Genomic DNA, 26110 nt, shown 5'->3' on the forward strand with positions numbered 1-26110 from the left:
CAGTGACGGCGCATGAGAAACCTCCTCTTTATTTCCAGGCGTCACGCAGCACGTTAACCTAAAGGTAGACAATTCCATGGCTAATAAACAATTTCTACGCATCACGCGTGAATCACCTTCAGCTGAAAATTTTTTCTAACTCCGCCTCCTCAGACACCGTGATCTTCTTCGAACAGCAGGGCGCGGCCTTTTCAGTTTTAAAATATTTTCCTTTCTATTTCATTTTATGCTCGTTAATATTGTCGCAGTACAACGCGGACCGTAGACAGCGAGACGTACTCGAAGAACAGCAGGACAAGTTGTTCAAAAGCAAACCGGCCAGAGACACGACTTCTTCGTCCTCGCCGAATCTCACTGACCTACTAGACGAAGTCCTTTAATGTCTCTATCTTCGTTGTCGTCTGCATATAATACACGCGTCATTTGTCCCTCCCTAAGAGAGCATCGCCCCGATGCTATACCAAAAGTGTCGCTTTCCGAAGTAAGGGTCTCTCGCATTGTTATTCGCTCACATACGGCTTCATGAGGACAACGTGCACAAGTTCATGACGGTGCGTGCGGTGCCGCGTACAATTGGGGATATCGGCAATGACCTCGAATGTGACATCACTGAGTCGGCGCAATACGCGATATGGTCCGAAGTATCGCCTTAAAATCTTTTCGGAGACGCCTCGTTTCCGTATGGGTGTCCAAACCCACACTCTGTCGCCGATGTCTCAGATTACTACTCGACGGTGAAGATCATAGCGCCGTGCGTCGTATAGTCTTGCTGTTGGCAGATCCGCAAGCGTGCGAGCTGCCGAGCCTTTTCTGCGCGTTGCGTAACCACATCGGCGTCCGTGTCAGTGTCGTCAAAGTCGTGTCGAAGCGTCCCATCCAACATCGTTCGCACGTCCTGTCCGTGAAGAAAGGTAAACGGAGTCATGCGCGTCGTCTCTCGTTTCGCCGTGTTATATGCAAAGGTGATATAAGCTAGGATGTCGTCTCAATTATTCTGTTCAGCATCCATGTACATGGAAAGCATGTCTTCAATTGTTTTATTTAGGCATTCTGTTAATCCGTTGGTTTGTGGATGGTAGGCGGTTGACTTCCGATGAACCGTTCCACTTAGCAGCAAGACGTGATCTACATGTGCAGCCGGGAATGCGGTTCCTCGGTCTGTTATTACGACGGTAGGAGCGCCGTGTCGCAACACAACATGCTCAATGAAAAAACGCACTACATCGGCTGATATATGCTTCTATGAATTGCCTTTGTTTCAGCGTGACGTGTGAGATAGTCGGTTGCGACGAGAACAAAGCGATTCCCTGCAGTAGAAGTAGGAGGTGGGCCCAATATATCCATTCCGATTTGGTAAAATTCTCCTCGAGGAACCTGGACGGGTTGTAGGAGACCGGCTGGTTTCGACGGAGGCGACTTGCGCCTCTGGCAGTCGAAGCAAGTGTCAACGTGATGTTTCACGGTGGTGGCAAGTCTCGGCCATTAGTACCTCTGCTGCACTTTGGCCAACGTTCTCGTGTAGCCTAAGTGACCAGAAGTCACTTCGTTGTGACTTCCGTACGAAGAGCTGCAGGAATGACGAGCAGATAGGGGGCCCGGTCGAAGAAAAGTCTTTTTTGTAAAGGACCTTGGCCCGTAAACAAAACGACAACAGTCCTCTTGTGAAAACTCTAGGTCGTTTCGCAGATCTTCCCTCCAAGTAATTAATTAGTTCAAGCAACTCAGGGTCGTCCCGTTGTTGTTGCGCGATGGCGGACGTGTCCGTAACACAAAGAAATGCTGAGTCTTCATTTTCGGGCGGAGCAGCTGACTCTATCGGTGATCGAGACAAGCAGTCAGCATCCGTATGTCGTTTCCTCGACTTGCACGTGACAATCATGTCAAACTCTTGCAGCCTTAGGCTCGAACGCGCCAGTCGTCCAGAAGGATCTTTAAGGTTTGTCAAGCAACACAACGCATGGTGGTCCCTGATAACTGTGAAGTGGTGGCCATACAGATATGGGCAAAATTTCAAAACCGCCCATACAACGGCGAGGCATTCTTTCTCATTTGTGGAGTAATTAGTCTCTCTGCGGGACAGTGTTCTACTTGCATAGGCAAGAACTCTTTCTGTGCCCTCCTGCCGCTGCACAAGAGCAGCTCCTAAGCCAACATTCCTGGCATCAGTTTGGAGCAATGTAGGAGCGGTCTCATCGAATTGAGCAAGCACTGGAGGTGTCTGGAGACGTTCCCGCAGGTCCCTGAATGCACCTTGCTCTTCGTCGCCCCATACAAAAGTAACGTCGTCTCTTGTCAGGCGAGTTAATGGCGACGCAATGCGAGCAACGTCCACAATAAACCGCCGGTAATAGGTACAGAGGCCCACGAAGCGCCTGACAGGCTTTTTATCGGATGGTACGGAAAACTGTGCGACGGCAGCAATTTTTTCAGGATCCGGGCGGACACCTGCGTGGCTGACGACGTGACCAAGAACGTGTAGTTACGCGAAGCCAAAGTGGCACTTCTGAGTCTTCAGGGTAAGCCCGGCAGACCGTATGGACTGTAGAACCGCTTCAAGCCGTTCGAGATGTTCTTCAAATATTGCGAAAAACACGATGACGTCGTCCAGGTACACTAAGCAGGTTTTCCACTTCAGACCCGAAAGCACAATATCCATGAGACACTTAACCTAGCAGGGGCAGAGCACAAGCCGAAAGGTAAGACCTTAAATTCGTATAGGCCGTCTGGTGTCACAAAAGCAGTTATTTCACGGTCTCTCGGGTCTACCTCGATTTGCCAATATGCGCTTTTTAATATCCATTGAAGAGAAGTAACGTGCATGTCGAAGCCTGTCGAGTGAATCGTCTATACGGGGAAGCGGGTACACGTCTTTCTTTGTCACCTGATTATAGGTTTCGGTAGTCCACACAGAAACACAAGCTGCCGTCTTTTTTCTTGGCTAGAACTACAAGAGATTCCCAGGGACTCGTTGATGATTGGATCACGCCGCCTTCCAGCGTTTGTGTCAATTGTTGTATGGCTTCACGCTCTCTAGGAGCCACACGATAAGGATTTTGGTGAATTGGTTTTGCCGTATGCCCTGTAATTATCCGATGCTTCGTTAGATGCGTCCGACCGACTCTGGACGTCGACGCAAAGCAGTCGTTGAACTTGGACAATAGCGTAAGAAGCCGTTCTCGTTCGTGCTGTGACAAAGCAGTGATGACGCCAAGTGCAGGAGCTGGGTCTTGCGTAGACGCTTCTTCGAGTAGTGAACAGCACCCGCGGACATCCGTAACACCGTCAAAATAAGCCACAGCCGTGCCCTTAGGAAGGTTCGGTTGCTCTGTGCTAAAGTCTGTTAGCAACAGGTTCGTGCGCCCCTCGGTGGCACTTACGATTCCTCGTGCGACCGAGACGTATTGAGTGAACAACAACGAGGTTATTTGGTCGGCAACGCCTTCGCAATGAAACCGTATGTCACATGCTACCGAAACAAGGGTACATGATCGAGGTGGGATGACGACGTCGTCTTCTGCTAGACGAAAGGAGTTGCGTTGCGGCGATAAGCAATGGAATAAACCAGGGCTCTTATGAAACGTCACCATGCGGTCGAGGATGTTAACTACGGTGCCATATTCTTTCAGGAAATCCATTCCAATAATCAAATATTTACAGCACACAGGAAGAACGATGAAAGCGGCCACGAAAGAAGAAACCCCGATGCTAATTCTAGCAGTACACCTTCCAGTAGGCATCAGTAATTGCCCGCCTGCCGTCCTTATGTGAGGTCCCGTCCATGGCGTCTTTACTTTCTTTAGGCGGAGGTCGAGTTCCTGACTCGTCATGGAGAAGTCGGCACCCGTGTCGACTAACGCTGTCACCGGCTGTCCATCCACGAAAACATCAATATCGGCGCTCACAATTTCTTCGGTGTCGGTGTTTATCGGCTTCATGTCGTTTTACGGCGGGCCTGCAACCTTACCCCCAGAGGTCGCAGCCTTCAGTTTCCCCGGCGTTGGCTGGGCGACCTTCGTCCTCGAAGGTCAGCAAAAATACGACCCGTAGGGGAAGGCATTTGACGTTTAGGGGTTGGAGAGTGCGACCGACGGCCGAACACGGGCTGACCATGCGGCACGGGTTCGTCATTCGGGTGCGCTATTGGAGGTCCCTGAAAAGCAGTTTCGTCGCGGCGTAGCATGGAGTCGTCATTTGCACGTCGACCGTAAGACCACGGACTAAAAGATCGAAATGATGTGTTGCGATGCCTGCAATGACGCGAAATGTGGCCGGCGCCTCCGCAGTGAAAACAGAGTGGGCGCCTATCGACGGTGCGCCATGCGTCGGTTCTCCGAAATTGCGGCCGTCCCGTAGTGTTTTGCTGCGTTGACCAAGGCGCGGTGAACGGCGGCTGGTGGTATGGCTGTAGCGGCATGCCGAGTGCGCCCCTCAAAGCCTCCTCTTGCGGCGGCTACCAAGGAGCGACTGTCGTAGGCTGGTCGTACGGTGGTGTGGTTCTAATGGGTGGTGGGTATCGGAGAGTTGCTGAGTAAGTCATGGGACACTGGTGATCTTGAAGATCGGCTGCCGGTAACGTCTGATTGATTTAGTCGCGCACCACTGCGGCGATTGACGCTACGGGTCTATCTACAGGTCTGTGTCAGAATCTTTTGATTTCCTCTCTGACGAGTTCTCTAATCAATTCACAGAAGGGGTTCTGATACTCGCCAGTCACTGCGGCGGCATTGATTATGTTGTTGGTGGACAGTCGATCGTACTGCCTGCATCTCTGATGAAGGGCCCGCTCAATAGCCGTAGTCTCTTTGATAAAATCAGCGACGGTGACTGGTGGATTGCGCACAAGCCTCGTGAACAACTGTTCTTTTACACCTAGCATGAGGTAGCGCAACTTTCTTTCTTCAGTCATGTTCGCGTCGGCTCTACGAAAGAGGCAGGCCATGTCCTCGGCGAACATTGCGACCGACTCATTAGGTTGTTGTACCCGTAGCTCCATAATCTGCTGGGCGCGGTCGCGTCGGTCGGCACTCGCAAATAACACGTAATTTTCTGACGAAAGTCATTCCATGTCATTAGGCTAGCTTCGCGTTTCTCGTATCTAGTTCGGTCACTGCCGTCAAGGGCGAAATAGACGTGCGAGAGCTTTCGATGCTCAGTCCACTGGTTAATCTGCGCGACGCGTTCATACTTGTCAAGCCAGCCTTCAATGTCTTCGAAGACTGCACCGCGATAGCGATCGAGAAACAGAGGATGCAGAACGGTTACTTGTTGTGAACTGTAAAACCGGCTGCTTTGGGGTGCTTGCGGTGGGCTGGCTTCGGCCATTGCGAGATGTGTGGAGCTCCTGGAAAGAGGTGGTGGAAGAGGGGAGGACTCCGGGGCAAGGCCTAGCAGTCGACGACTAAAGCTGTGCACGGGTGTCGCAACTGGTGATAACGCGTCCGGGCTAGATTAACGACTCCCAGAACGATTCCGGAGCATTAGGCGCGGTCAGTACCCAGCAGCTCCACCAGTGTCGCAGTACAACGCGGACAGTAGACAGCGAGACTTTCTCTAAGAACAGCAGGACAACTTGTTCAAAAACAAGCCGGCCAGAGACACGTCTTCTTCATCCTCACCGAATTAACGAAGTCTGTTAATGTCCCTATCTTCGTTGTTGTCTGCATATAATACACGCGTCAATATGTGTAGCTACGTAGCTGGCTTCCTCTGCATTTTACGTATTCATGATATTGCTTCAGCGTTTCCCAGTTTACGTTTAAAACCTTACTCTCTGCCACTGACGACTACGTCTACGTAATCTTGTTGGTTAGTTAATAGTGTCTTGCTGTTGTTAGACGCATGCTCTCATCACAAATAACTAGACATGTCGGCGGCTTTGCATCACGAATATATCTCATTGTTCGACATGGACAACCGTCCCCCGAAGGTTTATGTTTCATTTTTGCGACCCTAAAAGTCATGGTCGAGGTACCGGGTTATCCCTGTAACACACAATGGCTGCTTGTAACATCTCACTCGAACCCTCGAAAACATGCTTCGGATGAATTTGCCGCCTGATCAGGGCCACAAACAATGCCAAGTGACGTTCAAGTCAGGACCGTAGGAATTGTGAAGAGCGTTGCTTGCGTAAACACACGTTCGGTTGCATAGCTGTGGCTTATAGGCCATGCGAAAGAGTAGTGCGCAATAGGTAGTGCCTAGACCATGTGGTCTATGACGTGTTTTAGGCTCCCGCATGGCTTCCGACGTGTGCAGCCATCAAAAGCACTGTTGCTGATTTAGAGAAAGCCATTGCTGGGGCGTGTATTTTATTCGGGCACCACGTATAAGGCTGCTTAGCACATGAATAAGCTCATGCTGCTGAGGCTACGCCTTCTTTTCCAACATAGGAAACAATCCCCCTCCCCCCCCCATTCCCTCCTCTTCGCTTCTACAGGGAACCAGCGCTGCCCAGGAGACGCTACGGCATCTTGAGTCTGTAACTAAAATATGCTGACACCGTATGGTAGGGAGGCCACGAAGAGTGCACGGCGCATTTAACGATAACAGAAGCGCGCCTGTACTAACGTTTGCTTTGACCGATGCGCCCAGCCGAGTTCTGTGCATGACTATACGGATTCCGAGCAGCGCGTGCGCTGCTACGTTCTAGGACGTCAGGGTCCAGACAGGTCACAAGCTGGCCACGTGTGCTTGGAAATGAGCAGTGAATCTGCTGATGCAAAATCGTAGCACGTGTTACTCTAAGCTGCGTCCACGGCTCGCTAGGTTTTGTGTTACGGCGCTGATGTTGACACGCGAAGTAGCAGCGCTGGTTGCCCGTAGACCAGATTTGTTGCATTTGCGTTTAGGCCAGGTCTTCACAATCTCTCAGCGCGGGCTGTGCAGAGACTGCAGAACGCGCGTGTGACAAGAACATGCTGAACGGTGCATAGTTTGCCCCCATTCGCCTGTTTCCGCAGTCCCAAGGAGAAGTCCCTATGCAAGAGCTGGAAATTCTGGTCTCTAGTGGCAGCGAGCTGGAAAGTGCTTGGCGCTGGGGCTGCAACTGGCAAGTCTTGGGACTTACCCGCGACGCCTTGGAAAACGTCAGACTACCGGAGATGAGAAGCATGAGATTCCAGTGGCACATGGAACTTATCTCCTTCCACGACAGTATAGGGTCGTACGGACGCAGCGGGTTGTGGCGGGCAGAACGCTGTTGGGTGCGAGGGATGGCGAACAAGGGCAACACCACCATCAGCAATGCTGTGCTCGCACTGGGTTTGCTGCGGGGGAAAAAGAGCGAGAAAACATCGCGACACTGTGTTCTGTGCCCGTCAGCACTGCATTGAATAAGACGGCAAGCAAACTACGAATAGCATAACCGCATTTCGATTGTTTGGTTCTTCCATTCGCACCTTGCATGCGCCCAATGTGCGAACTGAATGACATAAAATAAAGGAAAAATAAGCGATCGTTTACGCATTCTATGCAAGTCCAGGCGCTGTTGCAACAGTTATAGATTATGGGTTCCACAAGTAACGTGCTTACAGTAAGAGGCCTAATAATTACAGCGCTTACAAACATTCTGAATTGATTGGGCGTAGTGTGGCAAGACAAGAGCTACAAGAACGGCCGTAGCTGACGTTCTTTGGATACAGTTTCACCATCGAGAATTTTTTTTAATGCGCAGCTCAAGTCTGGTGCACGAACAGCATAACAAGCCGCATCATCATCATCATCATAATCATCATCATCTAAATCATCATCATCGTCATCATGATCGTCATCATCATAATGATAATCGTCATAATCATAATCGTCATCATAATCGTCATCATAATCGTCATAATCATAATCATAATCGTCGTCGTCGTCGTCGTTGTTTCATTGGGTCCCTATCACAATGCTGCCACTGCTTCTGTGGTTTCAGTAAAGATTGGACCTTGTGCAATACAGCTTGTATTACACAGATAGCGTGCTGCAGCGGTCGGTATTTAGATAAAAAAGCTCGCGACGATCTCACGGAATGGGGGTGGCGGTCGGCGAGAGCACTCGTGCCAGCGAACACTACCATTCTCCTAGTCAAGGTTCGCAGCTGCGCGGAAAGTTTAGCCGTAGAACGCCAGCAGTGATCACTCTGCGTTCCCGAGTTATATCACATCAAATACTCATACCAAGTCCAAGGCTACTCAGAATCACTGATCCAATGAAAATTACAAAGGAACGACGCGTCATGGGCGACAGCCATATATCTACTTAGGAGCGCGCTAATATCGTATAGCCACATCAAGCCATGCGTCGTAAACCTAAGAATATCCGTCTGTTATGACGAATCTTGTTTTGAGCTAAAGTCAGTTGTTCATGTCGAAAGGGACGACGCTGCGGAAAACTATGCGAGCAAGAACACACATTTTGACAAGGCGTACGTGTGCGCGCGAGAGAGAGAATGGTTGTATTGAGGGGAAAAAAAATTTTTTTTTTCGTGAGGCGACGTCCTGTCGCTCTGTGCTCCCGTCTTTGTAACATTCCGTCGCCCAGTGTCTCCTCACTCCCTGCCTTCCCTCTGTTTATTCTCTTTACCGGCTGACGTGCCTACTTACGCGTCTAAGGGAAGAAGCTTCGTCCAGCCCAAGATGGAATCGCGGGACTTGAAAAACCAGAGGTAGACCAGCAGCACGAGCAGCAGCATTACGGCGATCTCGCCACGTCTGCGATCAAAGTGGCGCACGGCGTCATTACAGCAATGATCAAAAAAGTCAAACATACTCAGGCTTCATTCCAAACTATGTAGGCAAACCATGCGTCCTTGAGCTTTACATGCGTCGTCTGTTTTAAAGTTTAGTACACAGCAGACGCTCCTATAGGAGCATGGAATTTCGAGGATCTACGACTCTTGTTGTAGCTGCCCTCTTTTGGTACTGAAAATGCTCAAGAGGGATAGAAAGAGACAGAGAGAGAGGTTAAGCGGAAGCGAGCCTGCGGTTTGCTACCCTGCACGTGTGTTGGGGAAAATTGCATAATTCCTGCCAGTATCCGCAGCATTTTGCACAGAGTCCAATTACTGCTGTACTCAATTAACAAGTTCGGCCACCAACCGACTTTTGTTGGAAGAGATCAAACTCGAACATAATAAGACTGGTAAAGCATACTTGTGCTTTTTGTAATCTGCCAGATTCAGTAAACGCCTATAGTACTTCCTGTATAGATGCTGAACAGGCTGCACAAAGCTCCCATGCTTTCAAGTTAGGGCGGTGTCATAAAAGCGCCAAAATCGCTATACAGTGCGTCAAATGCTCTCCCCCCAAGGCCAGTGGCGGCCTCGCAAGACCTCTAAGGCCACGGACGCTTCGAACAAGTGAGCGGATATTGCCAGTGTTGTGTGCTGGTGACAAGTGATGATGGTTAACTTTCATGTTCATATCGCGCACCATAACACAGCGCCTCGCCATTCTGAAGCAAACCTGTAGGCGTTGGCTGATTGACTGGTATTCGTTTGCCTCTTATGGGCTTTTTTTTTCTTCATCTGCTTCAACAGGGCTTTCTTACTTTTCAGTCATAGTTCATTATTCTGCCTAACAGGAACCTCGTCTAGCCCTCTGGCTGTGCGCTTAGGAAATTTGTCAGCACCAGCTCCTTTTCCATCTCGTTCTGTTTCGCCCTCTTTTTTTCCCTCAAATACAATTACGTCATTGCTTTAGAAAGATTCGGCTGTTATTTCTCAAATGTAATTAAATGCCGCTTCCCTTTCCAGTTTGTTTCCATCGTCGTCTAGGATATGTTGTTGTATTGTTCTAGACTTTCTGCCTAACAAGTTTATATGGTTACAAACTATTGTGGGTGCGGCGTTCTTTTTCTCACGTATTCGTGAAAACCAACGTTCACTTTGACATTTTATTTTTGCTTGAACCCGTACTGAACCATTGATTCTTTGCTCCCAGTACATTTCCCATTTTCCTGCTACTTTATCCTGCGGCAACTGCGCTTTTTTTTTTTTCTTACCCGCCTGCGCTCTCGTGATGCTTCCTGTCGTTCGGCGATCGCTTCTCGTGCCTTCCTTTTCCACCGGCTTTTTGATTTGCTTTTTTTCCTTTCCAACAAGAATGTCGCTTCTTTTACCGTATTTCTTTCCTAATTACACTTAGAAGCTCACTATATTCCCTTTCATTGCTTGCCAATTTGCAAAGTTGTTCCTCGACTCTTTGACTACATTTGTTATTTGTTCAGCGTTCAAATTCGGACTGGCCCTTCTTCGCTCCATGCTCTCTTTCCCAACTGCACATCCCACTTTGAAAATGATGCGTTTATGGTCCCTCCCTATGCTGCTATAGCCTTACTCGTTAATCATCATTTCTCTCAACGTATGTTGAATTTCTCCTGTCATCAGGCATTATTCAATGGTCGATTGCCGGTTTCCCACTTCCCACGTGGTCTGACCACCTCACTAAGGTCCTGTATTCACGATAGCGAGGATATGTTGCCCATAAAGACCTACCATTGACTTCCCGTTGTCGGTATTGCCATTTAGATCCTGTATGTGGGCATTCATGTCACCTAATAGGATAATTTGGGCGTCATCCCCGAAACCCGCAAAATCAGCACTTTGGAATTCCACAAATTTTTGATTATTTTCTCTACAATTATTTCCGGCCCACAAATAAGTTACGCGAAGCCACGTTTTCTTTCCACTCATTGTGCATGATAAAAAAAAAACACTGACATATTGAATTTACTCTTTTCCATTTGGCTCTCTGGGAATGAGCATTCCGACTCCCCCTCCCTTTCTTTCACACTTATTTCTGTTGCACCCTTCCCAAACATAATTCTCAATCAATGGCGGCTCCTCCGAATCTCTTTACCTCCTTACGCTTTACCGTCTTTCTCGCCATTTTTTCGCACTTAGCTTTTTTAATGCAAACGCCGAACCTTTAGGAGCACATGCCTACTAGCGAAGGCCTGTACGCATAGAACCCAAATCCTACAAATGCCGACACGCAATTATCACCAATGTTTTAAAAGAAACGCATGCCGTACAGACTTAAGGTATGACACGTATTCGTACGTGTTCAAACACGCGGCCACGTTCTGATTGTCCTACCAAAGCAATATTCCTGTTAGGAATGCACACACACACACGCACTAAAACCACTAATAGCTAATAGTCTTGCCACTTTCAAACCATTATTTAAAAGCTGTACACATTTGAAGCACCACACGGTTGCACGTATTGAAACACGTGGTACGAACGGACGCTCTGACTAAACTGTAAAGGCAAACTTACACGAGACATACCCGCGCACATGAAAAAAGAAGAAAAAAAGAAAACTAGCAAACTGCAATTTAAAGTCTACAAAAATAAGCAAATCAATAAACAGAAGGAAGCTCAAAGCATGCAAATAAAGCTTGTTTTCGTCGCCGCCACGGAGCCCTGCGAGAACACGTCCGTTCGCCACAAACATCAACACCTCAAACCACCTCTCCGCCATCACGGATGTTTAGCGTTCCTGTATATGCTCCCGCTGCAAATACACAGACACTATACGGACGGTACTCGGTCGCGCCATCTCGCGGATGATTTGCTAAGCAGGCGTGTCACGCTGGTCCTGTTTGCGAATGGATGGCGCTGCTTACAACATGCCTACTGCTGTGTACAAGCTCAGTGCGTCTTTAGTTTACCCGGAAGTCTCTTAGCGTTGAGCAGAAGTTCATCCGGTGCCACTCATATTCTCTCAGTGGTTTCCAGCAGTGGATTGCTCGCAATAATTGTAATCAAAGAAATCAAAGTGTCACTGGAGTCTGGCGATAATTTTTCATCAGGTGGTAGATCCGCCAACAACATTTTTCCGACCGGGTGACCTGAGCTTTCAGCAACGGCACATGGCTTCCAGAATAAACGCCTAAATCTAAAAAAATATTTGAGCTACCGGGAGAATTTCAGGGCATGTACCTCAAGAACCCGACAGCCGTCTTGCTATCACTGTAGCTATGCAGAGGGGCGTGCGCGTTTCGCTCAAAATGTTAGAATAAAACGCAATTTTGCTCTTACTGCTACTTTTTTCTTGCTTGCATTCCACAGAAAGACAGCATTTTATGGTTTGGATCGTTCCAAGTAACACTTGGCACAGTTACTTGCCTGGGTTTTAAGGATATATCCGAAGTTGCTTTCGTCTGTGGAAAAGCCAATAGGATAATTTCATGCTAATAATCATGCTATGCAGCCAAGGCGCGTAGCATGAACTAGTGTCGCCGCCGGCCAGCAGCTGCGGGCAGCAGCTGTTCTGAGAGGGTTTCCGCGTATTGCCATCTCCTCTATAACACGCAACAACCTCTCAGAGCAGCTGCGGACAGGTGGCGACACAAGTTTATGCTAGAGAAGTCTTGCAAGAAGCTAGCTTCGGCGTAGACGAAGACAACTTGGCATTTAATGGCGTTCGCATTCTCGGGGTACTTCGCGCGCTTTCTAGGAGTTATCTATCTATCTGTGTTTGTTTCTATGTTTGTATCTAACCGTCGTTCCGCCTACATGTGTCATTGGGTAGTCCGTAGTCGAATGGATAGTGTATCCTGCGGCTGTGCTGAGGTAAAAGGGTTCGAAACCAACTTGGACCTCTGTGCATGCGGCAATGGGCACATACGCACAGCTTTTTAACGAACGTCTTCCACGCCGACATGGGTTACTGTAAGGTGCGGGACCGGGGAGGTACCGCTGTTCAAAAAAAAAAAATGGCAGTGGCTTAGCTCGGCTATGTCAGGATATACGTAGCGAAAGTTAAGGCATAGCATGGTTAGCCTTGGTTAATCTTGATTGTAAGTCCAGGCTAGTCTGGTTGTGTAGCTATGTTAGGGCGTTTAGCGAGTCGTTCGGCGCGCTGTTCGTCTGTTTCCTGGTCGATTCGTTTCCTCTTCATCTCGTTCCGATATCGACTCCAGGTATCATCCTGCTTATCAGAATTGTCGCCGTCCCTACTGCCGCCTCAACTGTGGTTGCGGCACACGTGAGCTCTCCTTTTCAGTCCTCCGACATGTTATCAGGCATGCGACGCAGCTGGCGAAGCGAGCGGAGGAGAGCGCAACGACGTGGAACGTGGTGTGACGTCATACCAAACGGCGGCGACGGAAAGGGGCTGCGCTGCGCAGCAGCGGAACACCTGTGGCTCGGTGCTATAGTGGTGCATGCGTAGTAGTGACTAGGGAGCGAGCGAGAGAGAAATATTCGCGGCAAGGCGCGCATTGTGACGTCATGTGCCTCCTCGGAGCACCGCCATGGCGAAATCGCAAGTTCGCGGCCAGTAAAGCTTTCGCTTTAAAACTATTTCACTCTGACTTGGAGCTCTCTTAATATGCCACTCGGTCTGTGCTGGAATGAACATTTTTGATGCAGGCTTGGCTTACCTGGTATCTGCCAGAAGGTATGTGCCGCTCTATAATGAGCGTCTTTGACACTAACGTAGGGAACTAGGTATGTGCCCATGGGAATTTGCCGCTCTACAATGAAGAAAAAGATCCCTTAAGTTTATCTGATCATGAGCGGGATCAAACCCACGTCACAGCGGTTCCTCAAGGACAGCAACCCTACACGGTAGCAGACTACGGCGCTATTGCAATGCATATGTGCCGCTTTTCAGAGAACGCCTTTCAAGCCAACGCTTTAGCGAGCTGCGTCATGAATGTACTGGTTATGTGCCACTCTTCAATGAACATTTCGCCAACTTGAGGCACGGGGCGGCGGCGCTAGATGGCGCCGAGTGTTCTTAGCGAATCCCGCTACAGTACACGCATCATGCATTATTCATTTCGACGGGGGCAATACTTTGTGTAGCTGCATTAATTCAATGCTAACGTATTTCCGATGACAGGCATCGCGAGATACGTTCTGCCGCACTTTTTTGTCTTTAAAACCGGCAAGTAGCTATCCTAAATGTTACGCTAAACGATTGGCATTGTGAAATGCCATTTTCTTGGATAACTTGAGACAGGTCAAAGCAGTAACAAGAGTAAAATTGTTTTTATACAATTTTAAGCGAAATATCCGCGTCTGTGTGAAGGCGAGGAAATATAGTTTTCAAACCATAACGAATGGCCTTGAAAATGCTTGCAGTAATGCATTATGATACGTCTCAAGCCTGAAAATGACGATAAACACAAGATTGTTCCTACCCGATCCTACCCAGTTCCCGGTTCCGGCGTTCCACCTCGCGTTGAGTCTTTTCCTGCGTCGTCTTTAAATAATCTGCCTTGTCGCATCTGAGGAGCAGCGGTAAAAAAAAGTTGGTGGTTAAATGCACTGTAAACAAGAGGGACGTTAATGGGAAGATCGAGGCTTTAGGCGATTCACAATGGCCGAACAAGGCACGTTGCTGGAGCCAACGTTTCGACACGCGAACTATTCTACAGAACACCAAGGGCATTTCGTAGCTGCACGGGTGTGTGAGCCTAGCTCACTCCCTCTCACCGTCAATGGAAAAAGGGGTGGAAAATAAGCCGGTGCGTATTGTTAGGCAACAAAATTCAGTGCTCCAAAAAAAATAGAGAAATATGGAGAGGAAAAAAAAAGCAGTTTCACCCTAAAGGCGAAACAATGGATGAGATAGCAACATTTTAGAATATTACAAGTGTAAGACTCGTATATAGCAGTAGCGGCAACATGAGTTGCAGTAAACGTAAGATGGCCAACTAAACACGCGTGGTGTGGCTTGTGTAGGAACATCAACAGAGAAAATTCGATGACCACGAGCAAGGTCGGTTAGAACTACAGGGTCTTGCCGGCGTTGTCGCCTTGTGTTGCCCTCGCAATCTCGTATAGTGCAGTGCGCCCACGGTGGGCAAGATGTGTGCGCCCGCTTCGGGCTTTTTAACTCCGTCGGCGTTGTCGCTTAGCCTCATGATCTCCTGTTCCCGCAGCGTCATGTCTTGGCGCCTCCGGCGTGGAGCTACAGCGTGCGCGGCACACGCAACAGAACGCTGTTTCTGCATCCGATTACACCGTGGTCTGAACTAACGGAGTGGTCTTTGCGCGCATACGTGACCGCCTTGCTTCTGTCCGATTAGGGTTTCGCAGGACCTTCTCCGCCGGTGCGGGTGCATGTTTGCGCCATTTGAGGAATGCGGTGCTTTGCTGCGCAAATCACGCATTGGCAGATACTTTTCTAGCTACCGTACGCTGGCTAGCACGCGTGGGAAAACGATGTCGCAAGCCTACAGGGCCTGCGTGGTCTGCTTAGTCTGCGTAGGCTGTATTGCAATTCGTTCAAGCAAGCGAGGTTTTTTTTTGACCTGACGTCTTAAAATACAGTTTCTACTCTGCACCGATGTCTTCGATTGCAACATGAACAGGCCTAGACATATATCGCGCCCTAGCGTTGATATTCTGAGCCAAAGGGAAGTCGTGCAGTTAGTGTGAGTAATGTCCTCCAGAAAATTTAATGAAACTGAATGAGTGAGGATATTTATGTGTCACTATTGACGACGGTGAAAAATCGCGCTCAGTTTTCGTAGGAGGTGCCAAGCATCTCATCACGTTGGCTTGCACGGGGAAAATATATGTACTTAAGGATGCTATATATCGTTTACTGAGGCCCGCTCCCATGGCCTAATGATCAGATAGTCGTGCTGTTGTGCTAGACATCCACTGCTTGAATACTGCCGTCGGGCAATTTGAGTTATGTTTAATAATTAAATATATCATCTTTGTTAGCGACTTTGCCACCACTTTTTCGTATCATGTACGTTTCAAACCTATTTCGTGGGCCGATGTTGGAGATAGTTCAGCCCATCCCGCCAGTAAAATTACATTGCTTTCAAATATGAGCCTCGATATTCCTTCGCTCTTTTAATATTCAGTAGCCTGAGAAGATTTAAGACAACAGGCATGCGCTCTCAGTGCTATGTGTCATGACGTCTGTTTGCGGGCTGCCATTCTGAAAATTCTGAGGAACAGTGTCGTCTACCACGTAATACCTGGTATGAGCATCTTTAGTGATAGAATAGTTTTGCGATATAAACCGCATATAAAGCATTTCATACAGAGTGCCGTGACATTTCGTATACATGTACCTAAATATATGAGGAGCCTCACGCCGACGGCGACGGCGGAAAAGTCGCTTGGAGTTTTTATATTCGCAATAATAGAGGAGCGCTTTGGTGTTGCGATAAAAAATTATTTGATTCATTATTCAGACGAAATGGTCGTAGCACGAAAGTGAAACCTATGTATTTACGAGCCGTGACATATTTATTGCACAGCCACAAACATAAGTCCCTAAATTTGAACATTCTATTAAATGCAGTTTCACTCGAAGGGCGACGCAATAAAAGCAGTAGCCAGCAGGTCAGGTCCGTGCTGCTGTGCAGCATAAACAGCACCGCGGAGGCTACCGAGTGTCACAGGTATTTCTGACACAATGTCGAGCGTGTATGTGGCAAAACTGCGTCGCGACAGCTTCGGCGGAATCGCGCGCGCGTAAGCACACGCGCGTTCGGCAAGCGCGCTTATCGAGTTAACGTTTCTGGGTTGCAAAGCGCGCGACCGGGCGGGCGCAACGTTTGTTTGCGCCGTCCCCTTTCCCACTGCTCCTCTCGGTCCCCCACCCTCCCACGGGCGACGCCTCCCTCTCCCCTCCGTGTCGTCCGACCCTTCTCCAGACGTCGCCTTTAGTTCCTACCGCTTCACGATAGAGAGCTTTTGAATAGGGGCTCCAAAGAAATAGCGTCGAAGCCACTGCGCATGCGCGAGTCGCAAACAGCGTTTGGGTTTTGCGTTGGGAACGCTATTTCACCGATTTAGCGGGAACCGAAATAGCGGCCCCAAAAGCTTTGCGTCGGCAAACATGGCGGCACCCATCGAAGCGGCGGCTCTAACCTAGCACAAAACTGTGTTCGATTCGCGGTAACGCGTGAAGTTCGCAAGCTAGGAGAAGTGACTGCGGTTATCGCTTTCTCTCAACTAGCGTGTGTTATGAAGATTGACTCATTAGACGCCGCTGATTTTGAATTCGATTGTGGATTTTATGGCTCGTAGGCCTAACACGGCTAAGCCTGGCTGGTGAAGGCTAGTAAAGTTGGTTTGCTCAAAACTAAGCGCAACTAATTGTTTGTTGCTTACAGAATAACCTCTAAATCGTAATTAAACGCGAATACACGCAAGGCAAAATTACTATTTCTATCGTAAGACAGTATATTTTATTTAATTATTTCTAATAGCTTTTCTTTGACGCCGTAGTGGCGCTTTCGACCCAAGTGACGCTGTCATCCTCAAGAACCCCCCCCCCCCTTTTTGTCTTCTTGTCTTTCTTCTATATTTAAAGGGCTAAGACTTCAGTTACCCTAATCTACGCACCGGCGCATTTTTCTCCAGACATGTTGAGAAAGCAACGGGTGGGGGGAGTGACACTGCTAAGGAAAGTAGCTCATGCCATGATGAAGTCGAGTCCTCGTGTTGAAACATCGGCTCGAGCAACACTCCTTGTTTCACCGCTGTTCATGACTGAAAAGTACGCTCTCGTTTTAGCTATTGGTTCTGCCAGGGCGAACATCTGTATGATCGAAAATAAAGTTCTCCCAGTTTACACAGTATATAGCACTCGCACCACCTCATAAGGCACCTAATGACAGCAAATAATGCGGCGAAGCACTATCGGTGAGGAAAAGTTTGTCTTATTCTCCACTCAATAGTTAATCAGTATATTTTTTACAACTTGACAAGTATGGACAATAGGGAACCAAGTTATTCTTGTCGCTTTGCGTATCGTACTGAACCTATAGTACTCAGAAGTGTTGAGCCTCCTGGAAAACCATATTTTGATCTTTTGGTTCTTCTCTCCTGGCTGCTGCATCTTCTTTTTCTTTTGCGGCCCCGCTGCCCTATGGACCGTTATTGAACTTAACAACTTTCTTGCGTTGTAATAAATACTGGCAGTCTTGCAAAGTGCGGTAAGCTATGGCCGCCCAGATGAGGTCATCTAAGCTAATTAACGTTATTCTACTAGTAGCCTAGTTACAACACTCATTCCCCAGCCGTTCTGTGCCGCCGAGCTTACATTATACGTTTCAGTCGCCGATAGGAACATAACCAAGCTCCAAGCAAGCAGGCGAACATCGTAGGTATGTTGGCCAACATCCATGACACTGGTGTTAAGCTAGGAGCACTGGGGAACCGACTGCGAGACACACGAAAAAACAAACAAAGCGACACGTGCTTGAGTAATGGAACAATATTAAATGTTTATCTTTTACTGATTTCTATGCTTTGTGGCATTTAGCGGTAGACGGGGCAGTGATATTAACCATAGGTAAGGATTAAGCAAATAAAAGAGAGAGAAAGCAGACAATATATGTCGCGACTGTATAATTTTTATAGTCCTAATATTATATAACTCCGTTTGGCTAAATTGATGGTGTTGAAGACCGGAAAATTATTCTATAGGAGAAAGCGTGGCGGATGGCTATATATGTATGCGTGTATGTACCGATGGCTACGTGTGACTATGTAGTCTAGTGCTTGAGGTACTGATTCCACCTCTCGTAGTCGTTACTAGTTAGCTTGAATGCGTGGATAACTGGTGGCGCAATCCTCTCCCCTTGCAGTTTATTCAGTTGAGAAAGAGTCCATGCATCGTCACTCTGGAACCAAAATGGACATTTTCCTGCTTTCTCTAGCCTTGCTAAGCTAAGCTGTGCCTAGATGTAGTCTGAACTGGTGTTGGCAGAAATGACTGGTCTAGATAAGCTACAATTGAGCGAGGTTATTGCGACACTCCCGTTTACTACTACCTAGTAACTGCGCTCCAAGCTGCACGCTTAAATGGTCGAAAATATTAACAAAGCAAGCACTTCGTAATAAGTTTTCACGTGTGCGCAGGTCCGCGCGTACGCATACTTTGAAACAAAGCTCTGTTAGAGTAGCTACCTTCGCAATGCAAATGCATGGCAACACGAGAGACCGTTTGTATCAAGAATTTCGCGACGACTGAGCAAGTTTGTTGGCGTTCTTGTGGAAATTGGCGCAGCGCTCACAAGTTGAACGAAGAACAAGTAGTACACGTGACATACGCTGCCTATCAACTGACTTTGATGCAGTAACGCAAGAAGAAACAAAAATAACTGGACTTATTTAAACCACGTGACAAAAACAACACAAAGAAACACGTGAAAGAAAGACGTACTTCTTGTCACGTGTTTTAACTAACCGCTAAAAAATGTACATTTTGTCATGTGTTCAACTAAACGCTATTAGTTCTCTTTCTTCATATATATAGCGCATATCCCGTGTACTTTTCATGTCCTTCCTCCAACTATGAGCACTTTACATACTTAATAGTTATTGGCATGCAGGAAGCAGGAGGAACTTCATTGGTAGATTGAGGAGTGGCATATTCATTTATTGCGCATTTATTTATTAGTGGATGCCTTGGAATCGCTCGTCGTCAAGTGCTTGAGAGGAATGATGAATCGAAATCAAACAACTCGACATCAGACAGCACAAAAGAATCGCAATGAAAAATAGTTCAAGACCGATTATGTGCCCTGCAATAACAATTATCATAACGTCGTCTTTTATGTGCAGTATTACGGTGAAAGCGAGGAGGAAAGGTAAAAGATGCCGCAACCTTCGTAACAGAACCTCCTGTAGAAAGAGACTGTGGCAACATCTCGACTAGGCTAATGAATTGTAGATTTAAAGCAAACGTTATTAATTAACCTTCGTCATGACATACACAGCCATGTGTGGAAGCTTTCAGACCTTTCGGGCAGCAAGAAAGGCCCGCATTCTGGAAGAAACAGAAGAACATGTTCCGTCATGCGAGTACGTTTTCAACGCTGCTGCTTCGATACAAAAGCCTTAGAGACACAAGTCATTAGTCGCGCCGTTTCCCTCGCTAAGTCATGCTTGCCTCTAGAATGCTTGAATACAGAAATGTACCAGTCTGTAGCCAGATTTAGTATTTGCCTCAATTGTGCATCACGTGCTCCTTAGCTCCGCGCTCGAACCTGTAAGTGGTCACTTTGCCTTGTATCACGACTGCATACCTGTAGGGATAGCAACTCCGTAGTGTCGCGCCTTTACTGAGAGCTAGAGGTGTCCCCGGCGTTTCATATAAAGCCGCGCGAGGATATTGTTTTTCAAGGAGGAATTGAATACTTTCGCTTCAAATCCGAAATAATCAATTGGAACATTGTTGTTCGTCATGTGAAACATTAGGTTAAATTGAAATGTTTTTCGAAATTCGATGGGTAAATATTGTTTGACATTTTATAGGAGGAAAACCCAGGAGAAGTGGAAGGTTTTGTAGTCAGCCAGCCCAATGCTGGGATATCTTATAGTCACCATTAAAGACAATTGCGCCAGCAATGGTCTCCATTCGCACGCAAACAGTGTATTTAAAGAAATGAAATTGCTCACAGGAACATGAAATCGCAAGTAGAGCTGCGAGAAAATATACATCTCTACGGATCCTCGTTGCGACACATTAATCATAAATTGAAATGAAACGCCACTGACAAAACCAAGAAACAGAGACGGCTGGCTGTCTTGTGTTATTGAATGTCGTTGACTTTTTTACTTTGTGATCTTCACTTTTTAGCATAACGGTAAAACAGCACGCACGGGCATGCTACAGGAAGTGTGGCTCTCTTAGTAACCTTACAAGTCCTTGATGACGTACGTTATTATGTGTATTGGAATGACTCGGTGTCTATCATGGGGAGGGGGAGTGGAAGGGGGGGGGTAAAAGTGACCTGTCGAGCCGACCGTGCTTGTCCATTGTCCTCCTGCTATACTGGTTCTCTATTAGCTCCCTCCCAGAAAGATTAATCGAATACCAACTAGGCCAATTATCCGGTCTTTGAACGTAACGTAGTTTCGTAAACATCCGCTGCACGTCACAGCTACTATTTGCAATACAGACACACGTCAGAGCTGCGTTAGGCCTCTTCCTAATACATGACCGTCGTTTACATGAATGAGACGTGCGGTACATGCAACGCACAGCGCGATTAATTGTCGTATTTGTGTAATATCAACTGCTAAACACTATGCAGCCATATTTCGTTCACTCAAGGCTGGCAAGGGCTGAATATATTTTTATAAATTCCGATTTTCGGGCGAGTCCTGGGTAAAAATGAGGGATATTTTATATTATGCCAATAACCAACATAATATAATATTTCTTGACCGCTTGCTCTCAAACAGTGAGCAGCCTTCGTTACTTCTCAAAGACCTGCATTCATCTTTATCTTTTACGAAGGGTGAAACTTGCGGGGAGAAATCTGGTTTAATACAGTTTTCATAAATTTTGCTCGGGGTACAAAAATAGGGAAATGTCGGGTTTATCGGAAAAGAAAGAAGCTTAAATATACAGCATTACCCCGTTTCAAGTTATATGAAATGTGCTGGTGCCCACCGCCTGGCAGCCACTTCAAGGGCCGATTGCGAGCAAACCGGAAGATTTGGTGACACTTCAGTTTCTTGCTAGTCTACAAGACGTCCATCAAAATGAACTTTTAGGCACCAGTGTGCTACTTGAAAATTAGGTTGAATTTTGTGCAATACTTAATCTTCCAGCACGACTTTGCTTTTGTTCATTCAAGTTTTTAGTTTTACTCGAAAACATAACACAAAGATATGGCATAGTCATAAGGGTCTTCAGCAGCATTGCTATGTCCCTCGCCCATGACAGACAACGTTATAGTTATAGCAAATAGTGCAGCTCAGGGAGACAGATACAAAGAGAGATTATACAAGGCATGAAAAATGTGCGGTGAATAAACTCAAGAACGACAGAAAGCTGAGCTAGTTGGTAAGGATTCATTATGCAAAATAGAAGTGAGGCGTGCAGACAGGACACAAGAGTAGAGAAGTGGCGTTCGTGTTGTCCACTTCTCTACTCTTGTGTCCTGTCTGCACGCCTCCCTTCTATTTTGCATAATGAATAAATTCAATCGGGAACGTTCACTATCAAACACCCTGCAGATGCAGTTACAATGGGTGACGACAGAGAGCGGGAACGAGTCATCGTCTCGCTTCCCGGTGAACGGCGTCGTACTTTTCGTACAGCTGCTTCATGATGATGTTTCCCGGCGTACCCGCCAGGGTACCCGTGCCCCCGATGCTGGACGCGTAGGCCACGGACACCATGATCTCTCGGCGCAGTTCTGTCAAGGACTCGTCCCCAAGCCTGTCATGAGCGGAACGTAAAGATAGGCTGCTGAACACTTCATCCGAAGACATTCTAGCGCGTGTGTTACGCGTAAGAGCTGCAGGGCACGCTAAAGTTGACGGAGGGGATGGTTGAAGAAGACCTACTGCACGTGACCTAGGTTGTACTATAGTGTGCTCACAAATTAGCCTTAATGAAGCTGACACTCAAGAGTGCTTCCGTATTTTGAAGCTTCACAAGAGCACACAAGATTTGGCGGAACTTTTGTGTAAACAGACCTAGGCAGTGTGTGTTATAGACTATAGACAACTTACAGGCTAGTAATTGCGTTTTTCAAATTATTCATTCGGTCGGCATAGGGATGTAAAAGCATTCAGAAACGTTACTCTATTAAGCTTCATGCCCGTATGTCCATAGACTGTCCATAGAAGCAAAGGCACTTCACGAAATCTATGACCGCATACTATAACGATTTCTATTCAAATTTAACCTTTTTTTCCCGTTTCGTCAGTTGCTTGATTGGTGCGCTTCTTGAGTTACCATCAAGATCGTTGGCTTGTGAAAGTGGATGATAATTGAATCGAATCAAGCAATAGAAACTACTGCATTAAACGTTGCCTAATTTCCCTTGATTTAACGTAGTCTGTATTATTGTAAGCAAATACGTTTATTGGTTCGTTACAAAAATTACAGGCGTTAATAAAACTTGGTGCTGGGATAGTTGGTGATGCATTCTTTAAAAGTGATGGTAGCGCTAAAAGGAACGAACACTCGGTGAAAGGCGGCACGACGACCAGGGAACGCCACTGACAACTGGTTAATTTTTTAAAAGGGTTCAAATTTAGGACAATCACAACACATGCGCGCAACCGAACTGCGCCAGCTTTCTATTACAAATAATGATATCGCAGTATCGCAAGCAGTCACGGCAAGTGAAATGATAAAAACCAAGCAGCAAGAAGTGAAACAAATGACCAATAAAGGACAGCAACAGACAAAAGCCATATGTTACGGTTTTACACATCTCTGCAGAAGTGTGCGCTCAGCAGAATACAAATTTATCGAAACATCGCTGATGCACACACCCGCCTTTCTTTTTTGTATGTGAAATGCTTCCAGGAACACTCTAGCTTTAGCGCTTGCATTTCTGCCAAGAATCTTTGCTTGTTTGAACCGTGGCACGCACTCGCAAGCCATCACATGCGAAACTAAATTCCCAAGCTTGTCTTTATTTGTTAAGTTTTGAGAATGTTCCCTTTAACGTTCCCTCGTCGTCGTGTCGTTCTTTCACCATGTGTTCGTCCCTTTTAGTGCTACCATCAGTTTTAAAGAATACAGGCGTTAATTTACCAGAGCCTGAAGCTACTTCTCTGCAGTTTCCGAAGGGGCCCTCACCAGGAAGTCACCAGCGGCAGACGTTGGCGCCAGTGAAAAGATAACTATTTTCAGTGAACTTTCCGAGCTGGCTCCTAGGCTCATAAAACGACGTCAGCAGCCCTAAATCTTGTCAACGTCACAAGTATCTTTCAGCCAGGGTTGGGCGTCGATTCAGATTGGGCCGATTAAGCTTGACCCCATGCCGTGCACACGCTTTAGGCATGCCACTTGCCACTATAGGACAAAGGAGACATCCCTTTCGCGTACTTCTCGACGTCGACACGTAGAGCATGAGCACCACTTTCTACAAGATGCTCAGAAAATCAGCCAGCCAGTCAGCGACCGCCAGCAACACAATGTCATTACATGGCAATGGCAGTTGGCTGACTCGTAAAACTTACAACAAAAGTTACTAGAGGGAATACCGACGCTAGTGCCTTCGGGAGCTGCAATTATTATGATGCAGGCACCATTTAAAGGACCGGTAGTGGATGAATTTGCCTACATGTTGAATTTCTGCCTTCCAATGGCTTTGCGACTTCGCGAACCGATGATTTGAAACAAAATATTACTTTACAAAGTGCAACAGCTTCCAATGAATGTCCGCATGCAGAGGAACATGTTACCTTCGTCATTTAAAAAAAGATGAGAGCTTCGTTTCCCTGCATTTTGAAAGCTAAAGCGCAGTAATTAACGCAGCATGAACGTCTGAAGCCCATCGCGCGATGATTAATCAAATTCATGTAGCCGCAATCATCCCCTTGGAAGTTCAGCGAATGGAGACCTAGAGTTTACTGTTGTAATTTTGCAGGACTTACCGCTCTGATTCGGGGTGCCTAGGCTTAAGAAAAATAAACAGCGATCATGTCTTTAGACTTGCATAACGTGTAAACATTATATGTGAATGCCTCCCTTCGCAGGAAGTTTATGCTTGCCTACCAGAGCAGTTTATTCATGTTGCCAGAGGGCCGCGATTCTTTTTTTTTTTTAGTTCCAGTGGAGTCAGTTATGAGGAGGACGGTAACCCTCGTGAGCCTGAATACGTTGAGGCACTAGAGCGAAACAATTGTGGGGTTTTACGTGCCAAAACCACTTTCTCATTATGAGGCACGCCGTAGTGGTGGACTCCGGAAATTTTGTCCGGTTCTTTAACGTGCACTTGAATAGGCACTAGAGGGAGCCTTCGGCAGCTGCAAGCGCTGGCAGTGGGCCATTCATTACAGGCAGCACCTGCCGAATGTAAAAAGGCTTACCCGGGAGCTTACCCAACGATACTAGCCTTCAATCTTGCTTCAGCTTTCCTGTAGACTTCGGCGACAGTGCGCGGACTACCGCATGGTGATCCGGTGGCAGTACCTGCACACAGTTACACCGCCTGAGGCGCTCTTGAGAAAGCAGTGCGCAAGGTTTTCGAGAAGAAAAAGTTACGATCTGTGCTGCTTTATGAAGAGACTTATCTCTAGTTGAAGCGAAATTCTTTCGAAGATATATATATATATATATATATATATATATATATATATATATATATATATATATATATATATATATATATATATGCTGTCTTACGTAACTTTAGCCCAAAGTTGAAGGTATGCAAATGACACGTAGCTGGACAGAACAAAGCTCACGTTGTTCGCTTGGAGACACTCAAATTATCTTTTCATTCCGCCTGATTAGATAATTAATCTGAATTAATTAATCAACTTGTCAAATATTATAATTAGATGAAAAGTGTCAATGACAAAATTCTACAGCGACCTGAAAAACTCCCGATACGGTTTTCTGTTGGTCAATACGTCCTACATAAAAGGTTTTCCAAGCGTGAAAGAAGCCTGCAAATGCGCGCAATATTGCCGTGCGACTGGCCGCTCGACATGAGATCACTCAGCTTCTTAGGCTCGGTCGTGCTGGGATCTGTGCGGCGATACAAACGTGCCATGTCTTCGCCAAATATCGCGGCACCCTCATTTGGCATTTGGATACGCGACTGAAGAAGGCGCTGAGCGTTATCCCCTCGTTTCGTATTTCCCAAGGTCTTACGTAACCGACAGCAAAACTCGTCTAAGTTTGGCAAGTTTCCCTCGCGGTTCACGAACAATCTTCCTGCACTCTTCTCGAGGGCGAAGTACACGTTCGAGAGCTTCTGGTCAGGACGCCAGTGATTGTGGTTGGTCGCGCGTTCATAGTGGTCCAGCCAGTCTTCAGCGTCTTCATGCGCGCCGCCATAGAAGCTCGCGGGAATTCAAAGGTCTTGAACCGTGACCTGCGTCGAGCTTGCCAACGCCATTCCTTGAGCAGAGGTGGTCGTTTAGAGGGCTGGTTCTTGCAGGATGCACAGGCGTCTCAATGAGGAGATGCCTCACTGGGCTGGATGTACGGTTGCTCAGAGGAGTCATGATCAACGGGCGACGAGAGCAGCACCCAGTGCACACACACACATAATATATATATATATATATATATATATATATATATATATATATATATATATATATATATATATATATATATATATATATATGTGTGTGTGTGTGTGTGTGTGTGCACCACATCACCAGTCGTCCGAGAGGCGCGAGCTCGAGATTGCCTAGACTGCT

General features: G+C 47.0%; 1 protein-coding gene across 1 annotated transcript in view; it reads right to left on the reverse strand.

Annotated features, from left to right (window-relative positions):
- LOC142574689 (Na(+)/citrate cotransporter-like) overlaps window positions 1-26110 on the reverse strand; it is a 59519-nt gene that overhangs the window by 15425 nt on the left and 17984 nt on the right. Inside the window, exons 4-7 of the mRNA XM_075683722.1 lie at window positions 24776-24866; window positions 22020-22151; window positions 8583-8690; window positions 7067-7265 (exon numbers count right to left, since the gene is read on the reverse strand). Coding sequence (XP_075539837.1) covers window positions 7067-7265; window positions 8583-8690; window positions 22020-22151; window positions 24776-24866 — 530 coding nt within the window. The remainder of the gene's footprint in view (window positions 1-7066; window positions 7266-8582; window positions 8691-22019; window positions 22152-24775; window positions 24867-26110) is intronic.

This window comes from Dermacentor variabilis, chromosome 3, assembly GCF_050947875.1.
Source record: "Dermacentor variabilis isolate Ectoservices chromosome 3, ASM5094787v1, whole genome shotgun sequence".
In the NCBI taxonomy this organism is placed as follows: domain Eukaryota; kingdom Metazoa; phylum Arthropoda; class Arachnida; order Ixodida; family Ixodidae; genus Dermacentor; species Dermacentor variabilis.